Source organism: Scatophagus argus, chromosome 6, assembly GCF_020382885.2.
Source record: "Scatophagus argus isolate fScaArg1 chromosome 6, fScaArg1.pri, whole genome shotgun sequence".
NCBI lineage: Eukaryota > Metazoa > Chordata > Actinopteri > Scatophagidae > Scatophagus > Scatophagus argus.
Genome location: NC_058498.1, coordinates 20,896,799 through 20,904,420, shown reverse-complemented (window position 1 = coordinate 20,904,420; position 7,622 = coordinate 20,896,799). Strand labels below are relative to the sequence as shown.

Here is a 7,622-nt window from a genome sequence, read left to right as displayed (position 1 = left end):
ATGGGCTGTTTTTCTGACTGTTTAGAGATACATCGTTCTCAGTGGACAGAGACTCTACAAACATATGATCATCTTATAGAATATGATGCACTGCTGTAGATGAAACCAGCCAACAGCATACAAAGTAGTTAAAATGAGCTCAGCCCTCACTGATAAAGTACAACATGCTCTTTAAGGCAGCAGTAATATTAATCCAAAATGTCAGATATAGCAGGAAATCACTGACAGGGAACATTTTACAACACAATAAGTCATTTTCCTTTTGATACTTAAGTACTGTACATTTTACTAATAATGTACTTACCCTACATTTGATTTCTACTCGTAAGCCAGAAATCTGGACTCAGAGTGACATCACATCCATTAAAAACCGAATTGGATGTTCTATTTGTCACAACACAAGACAGCTCGTCTTTAATGTTATTCAGCCATTGTTGTTACAGCAACATTGACCAGTTACAAGCAGCACCAGCTGATAAAAAACACATTACATGGCATTTCATAGGCAGCAGTAAGACAGTATTGTGTATTTGACTTACTAAATTGAACACAAAACCACAGGTCTTATTTACAGTCGATGCTCTGGGCAGCCATCTTGGTTTGCGAACTTGGTGTCCTCTGAGGACCTGACAAGTCGGAATCCCAGCTTCAGGTGGCGTTCGATTTGTCATTTCTGGCTTCAGAAGTTGGAAAACAACTCGTAAAATGGAAAGCAGCATTAATACTGACACACGCTTTTGAAGGCAGAAATTTTAGTATTTTCTCAGTGTGTAAATACCTTTACTTAACTTAAGCTTCTGAACACATCTTCCACTGTTAGAATTTCCTTTTCTGTCTGAACAGCCCTTTAGAGGTGCTGTTACTAGCTGCTTGCAGCCTTTATGCTATGCTAAGATAATCACCTCCTGGCTGTAGCTTTACACTAACATTAACATTGTGGACTTTTCATCTGTACCAATGTGACAATAAACCACACACAGGTATCAGTGAGGTTTTCACAGGCTGTGGCTCAGGGCCAAATGAGGATCTGGCAAAATGTTAGGAGTTAAAAACCTGTGCGGTACATGTAGGTAGTTCTAATAAAAGGCACTATTCATTATGGATACTATCTATGACACATCTGCAAAACTGCTTAGTCAGTAGGGATGAGAGGACCCTCGGTGTACCTTATGTTCAGATATATACTGCAGCTACTTTATCAGCATACAAAATATCTGTAGCTTCTGCATGTACATAGCTCACTGATGTAATTTGATTTCTCAAGTGCTGAGTGAGCACTCTCTTCTTTACTAGGATTCAAGATTGAGTCTACCTTTCTCCTGCAGAGGTAAGATCGTATCATGTAAAGTTATACCATATTTTTGTATGTGACAGAGCTTTTCTTTCCATGAGTACAGCAAGCATTTCTGTTGTGTATATCATTTTATTGATTTTCAGAAGAAAACCTCGAATCAGTTTTCCTCATATGATCACATGTCATTTGTAAACTGTTTGCACAAAATATTGCATCATTACCTGAAGTGAATTCGTACCAGATTGATCAACATATTCTGTTCCCCTCCTAGTCGCAGTACCACACTGTGCAGGAATGTCACAATAAAGTGTGCTTTAATTTGGTGTCTGAATGAACGCTCGCACATGTAGTCTTGTATGCAGTGACTGCAACAACATTAAAAAGCACACATTATTGAGGAGACATGTATCATTCAGATCTGTTATCTTTGTGCATTGATGCATAGTTCATAAAGAAGCTTTTTGAAAGGTCAGCAGAAAACTTCAAGTTCAGACTATCAGTTGTAACTTTATATGCATTTTAGATCTAACAGATGTAATGTGCCTTTAATACTGAAATCAGCATTTGAAAGTGATGACGTGTCATGATAACAACTTTCACTATTTACTGAACATGCTGTATTACTGTGCAGCTAGACACTGAAATCTTTGGTCAAGCTGACATTCAAACAAGGCAAAATGATGGCTGTGACTGTCCTTCTCTGAGCCAGTCATTCACTGTCTATAAATTTGCACTTATATTTTTGCAATATCTTGCACAGCTGCTCGGCGGAGTAAAATTGTTAAAATTAAGAGAAATGAAAGACGCAAGTTCACTGAACTGCCCACATTGTGAGGACTGAAGCTACAGCACAAGTACTTAGTTCAAGTACAAGTATAATATACAGGTACTATAGTACAAGGCTTCGATATTCTGAGGATTGAAGCTGTGACGGATAAGCTGTTCTCTGTCTCTTTCTGCACTAGAATGAATAACCCACATGAGTTCCACGATATGATTCTTTTTGAATTGCTATATGTTGACTTTTTGTGGTCACAATGTGCTTCTTTTATCTTGTTCCGCTGATACTGGTATGCAAAAATCCACAGCAATGGATACAGAAAGACAGAATTAGGCTGTAAATAATAAATAATAATAAAAAATAACAAATGATCTGTTATATTATTATGAATAATAAATAATCACACATAATTAGGGTCTTCTATAATAATCCATAATCCTAATACTGTAAATTATTTTCTATTTTCTCAAACTAAACATGTAACAATAATTAACTCTTACACACACACACACACACATATGTATATATATACAGTATATATATAATCCAAACACATTAAAATGATGCTTGCTTGTAATATAGACTCCTCTCCCACATTTAGAGTCCATTTATGTCAAAAGAACAAAATCATAAAAAATGAACATGTTCTTAATCATTTCCTATGGGACCACTGAAGCTGTAATTCTTGCAGCGGGCAGCACATAATTCACTAGTGAACACCAAGCAATAAGGTTCTAGTTGATTTATGCGGATGCTCTATGCTATAATCATGTTTATATGAGCTCCACCTGCTGCTCTGGTACCATCTCTCTGCGTGTCTGCATTTCTCTGTTTAACCAGCAGAGGATGACAGCAGTCAGCTGCAGCAGCAGCACTGCAGACACGATCGATGTCACAGGATCATCACGCCATCTGTTAAACACAATACTGAAGCCACTGCTGCCCATAGCTGTGTAGGACCATGCAAGTGTCTTGATATTATTGTGGCTGTGGCCTTACTCACAGAGATGTTTGTTGTTTTTGTCGACTATTAGTCTTAATTTGATGAAGTAAAGGCGTTATTCACATTATTTATTACCACCTAGAATTAAAAAAAAAAAAAAAAAAGGGAATCGACAATTATAAGATCCTCTGGCTGTCACTGAGGGATTATTCGTCCCATCAGTTTATTTCTACCCTTCAGGAATCTTTTGTATGTGTCAGAGGTAAAACACAAGAGGGAGGAATTGTTGTTTCATTTTTGGTGCTCAGGTGTCTCACTGAGGCTCAGGCAAAGCTGCCCATTCATTTAAAATGATAGCCAAGGAGGGCCAAGGGGCAGCTGCCTTATTCTCTGCAGAAAACCTCTGAATGACCCTTTATAAAAACTGCTGAGAGGGAACCACTTTATACCAGTAAATACCCACAACAGGTACCCTTAAAGTATGTGCTCACTGTGTCATTTCCTAATATTTCATATTTCATAATTTCATAATATCCATCATAACTTGTGTCTAAGTCATAATGAAGTCATGAGTGTTATATCAGCTTGGGCTTTACACCTAAGCTGTTCATATAAGGGTTGGTATTGAAAGTGGGCTTTTAGGAGACAGATACTGCCCGGTTGGACATAAAGTATATACACAATATGAAGACAGCAGGACAAGGGCTCTCCATTACAATTACAAATACTGCTACAAACGGCTGCAGACCAATTAATAGAATTTGGCAGCTATGAAAGAGCTCTTGTAGCACTTTGATATGCAAGCTTTCAAATGAATATGTGGCAACTAGGAAGAGATCTGAAGAGGCCACGTCACGTGTGATCAAATTGCACGTGCATTGCCAAAATAAAAACATAGAAAAAATAATAATAATCAGTAAAAACAATGAAAAACAGTAGGCTAATAACATTTTAAACACAAGAAGAAGAAGAGAAGAAGCATAACTTTTTTCACCATGAAGAAATTGCAAATACTAGTAACTGGGATTACTAATAATTGTTTTATTTACTATGAATACTCAGTGCCTTGTTAAAATAGTATCTAAAAATACTCCAGCTTAGTACTAACCACTCAAGCTTTATTTGTATTAGGGACATATCCCCTAAAAATTAGGAAGAGAAAGAATAAACGCAAAACAGAAAGCATTTTTATGATGCTTGGACAGGTCTTATGAGAAGAGCACAAAGTATTCCTTAAGACAGTGGAGTGACGCAGACTTGCACGTAGAGGAGTTTTGGGTGAATTAGGCTCCTTCAGAGGACGCATTGAGAGTGTGCGCACCTGCGTAAGACCAGCAGTGTCCGCGATCTGCAACCTCACAAAATGAGAAGCTGCTCCTCCGTCTCACAGCGCCTGTGAAGGAAGGATTTTCAGACGTCTGCTTATCACAATGACTAAAATTTCTTCTGGATTACAAACTATATGGAGCTTTCCCCTCGCTTCATCCTCTGAGCAGCTGTGACCATCGTGTCCAGACACCGATACGCACCGTCCTCTGGCACAATTCTAACGTTACTTGTTGTCACCCTGCGAGAAACATGTCATCCAAATTACTGGCTTATGTCTTACTCCTGTCTGTCCTTCACACCCGGTAAGTGGCGTCCTTTCAAACTGCTCTTAAAGATAAAAAAGCATGTGTTGTGTTTAGGGATGTTGGACAAGATGAACTTAAGATCTTCTGATGCGCTGATGCTTGTCACTTGCTTCCCAAAGAAAACTTTAGGCTCAGCTCCAAGTTTATCTGAAGGAGTCTCTGAATGACTTTGATATATTGTGTCCATGCATGCAGTCTCTACAACACCGACATCGCCTGTTTTCAAACACCTTCTTATATTCTGCCTGTACAGCTCCCTAACAGTTGAGTATGAGGAGGACTATGAAGATGTCACTGTGAACCAAATGCTGGCTCCTAAATCACAAGACACTGACACCACGGAAATACTCAACAATTTACTCAAAGAATATGATAAGAAGCTGCGACCGGATATCGGAGGTGAAGAACTCTTTTGTCATATATATGTACATACTCACCACGTTTTAGACTGTAAATTAACTACATTGCTGTACTGTAAATGAGCTATGTGTGTGGAACTGATGAATGCTGCCTGTATGAACTAACCATACACCTAAACCTACAGATTCAGTTGCTGTTATGGTAAATGAGCAGATACCTGGTGTCTGTGATAATACATCACAGACCATAAGCAACATAATGTGTGCAAAAGGCATGCAGCGTAAGAGTTGCTGTGAAGCTTCTTAATGTTTTATGGCAGCAGCAGCTACACAGACTGAGTAAAGAAGTCAGGTTTCAGTAGCCGTACTTCACAAGGTCAGGCATCGCAGCTGCTTGTGGCCGCTTTTCCAGTTTTGTCAGAGGTGACGAGCAGACATCTCTGTGATTGTTGCAATGTGCAATGTGTGATTGTAGCGTGTTTTGACACCTCTATGAGAGCTCATTGTTTGCTCACAGTGTTTGAGTATCTGAAATATGCCTAATCACTACATGCATATGGAACCTGTAGTCAAAATTTGTAGATTTTTTAAAATAATAAATATATACCATCATAATTTTACACAAAATAAATATTTTTATTTTATCTATCTTCTAAGAAATAGCTTACTGCGTTTATATCATTCTTAACACATTTGAAAACATTAGAGTCAGAATAAATTTTTAAGTTTTAGACAAACTAGCTGTCCCCGTTGCACACTGCATTTGTTCATTGTCACATCGTATCCTTGCTTGTTTGTAGAGAATCGCCCAGTTTTTCAGCTGTTTGTTACTCACTGACCTGCAGCAACAAAGGTCAAGATGTTGCTCATCAGCATATTCTCATGAATATAAATTACATTTGGAGGTTGGAACTTGGAGTTTAGGAGGGAGATGTAAGGGGTTTTATAATTTGCAGGCTCTCGCGCCTGTTGCATTTGCATTTCTCGTGTCGTGCACAGTATGAGAGGGTCTGAGGATATGTTGTTTGTTGGTCATGCAGACATAATATTCACACCTGCTTCCTGCTTCTCTTTCCTCTGTGAATGTCTCTGGTGTCAGGATCAGTAAATGATGGTCATGTCCTGTCATCTGGTTCATGAGTCATGATGGATGGATAACACAAATGAAATATTTCTGTCATGAAGGGATGTGTTCTTCAGGCATTGCTGTTACCTCAGATTCAGCTTCTAATCATGATTCTTCTTTGCTGATGCAGTTCTTCTGTCTTTGGAATTTTGTTGCCATGTCTTGATACATTTAGAACTTATGCAGTGTTGAACCAGCTGGTCTGCCGGCTAACTTCCTGTGTTAATGGTCCCCTCAGTATTTCAATACTCACCCCTTATCTTAACACAACCAGCGCTGGTGTACTTGTTTTTTTAAGAAGTTTGTGTAGAACTGACATACTGACACCTGAGATCATATCAAGTTTTTTTGCTTTAACGTATAAATTATGAAGTAAATGTTGACTTTTGCTTTCAAGGCAATTTTGTCTGCCACCGGGCATTCAGTTACTGTAACTCCATTAATTCTCAACATCTAGTTGCTGTTCACTAAGAAATAGAGGCAGCATGTGACTCCCCATAAAACCACTTGTCTTTATATTTCTCTTTGTGTTTGGATTAAGCAAACAAGATATAACACATTCATTTGTAAGGTACTGGTAGGCAGATTTTTGAATTTTTGACAGACACGGGCTAGCTGTAGCTGTAAACTTATCACCTGTTGACTTAAGGAAAGGAAAGGAAAGTGACATATCTTGTCATTGGAGGGAACTCACTCCAACGAAATTTGTTCTCTGCATTTAACCCACCCAAGTGACGTGCACACACACACAGCAAACCCGGGGCAGTGGGCGACCGCGTGCAGCGCCCGGGGAGCAGTGGGGGTTAGGTACCTTGCTCAAGGGTACCTCAGCCATGGACACCGGAACGGGGAATCGAACCAGCGATCCACCGGTTACGGGTCCGACACCCTAACCGCTGATCCACGACTGCCCACAAATAAGATTCCCACATATGATTTTGAGGCCATTACAATCTTAGTTTTAGTTGTTCTTTAGCGGTGCATATTTCAGCACCAACCAATTGTGCAATTAATCAAATAACTACGTTAAGTGAGGTCCTTCAGTGTCCCTGAGGATAATTAATTCAGCAAATGTGCATGCTTTAAAAGTGTTCAAGAATGCCAGCAAGTGAGTGGCAAGCAGTACTAGCCCTGATTTATTGCTGACAATATAAACTCTGTTTGAAATATTTCTTAGGATAATGTTTCAGAAGCAGGTGAAGTGGTTATAACAGGAGATGGACAAGAAAGCAGGGGGAAGCCATCTGGTCATCGTGTAAGTCTTGTTAATGTAGTTTTAGCAAACACTCTTTTACATCTGTTTTACTTGAGTCCAAGGGCAGCTGTTGCATTTATACCACAGCCATTACTATGAATACCAAGCCAGGTAATCCCTATTGTTTTGGCCTGACAGAGAGGTGACAGACAGAAGCAAACATTACTGGTACACGGGATGTCACCGAGGGGCGCCGTGAGCGGCAGAATAGACCTTTTGATGCTGTCCCG

General features: G+C 39.3%; 1 protein-coding gene across 1 annotated transcript in view; it reads left to right on the top strand.

Annotated features, from left to right (window-relative positions):
* The first annotated feature begins 4,154 nt into the window (after positions 1–4,154).
* Positions 4,155–7,622, top strand: part of LOC124061146 (gamma-aminobutyric acid receptor subunit gamma-3) — a 38,865-nt gene continuing 35,397 nt past the window's right edge. The window contains exons 1-2 of the mRNA XM_046392712.1: positions 4,155–4,649; positions 4,906–5,051. Of these exons, the coding sequence (XP_046248668.1) occupies positions 4,597–4,649; positions 4,906–5,051 (199 nt within the window). The 5' untranslated portion in view covers positions 4,155–4,596. The remainder of the gene's footprint in view (positions 4,650–4,905; positions 5,052–7,622) is intronic.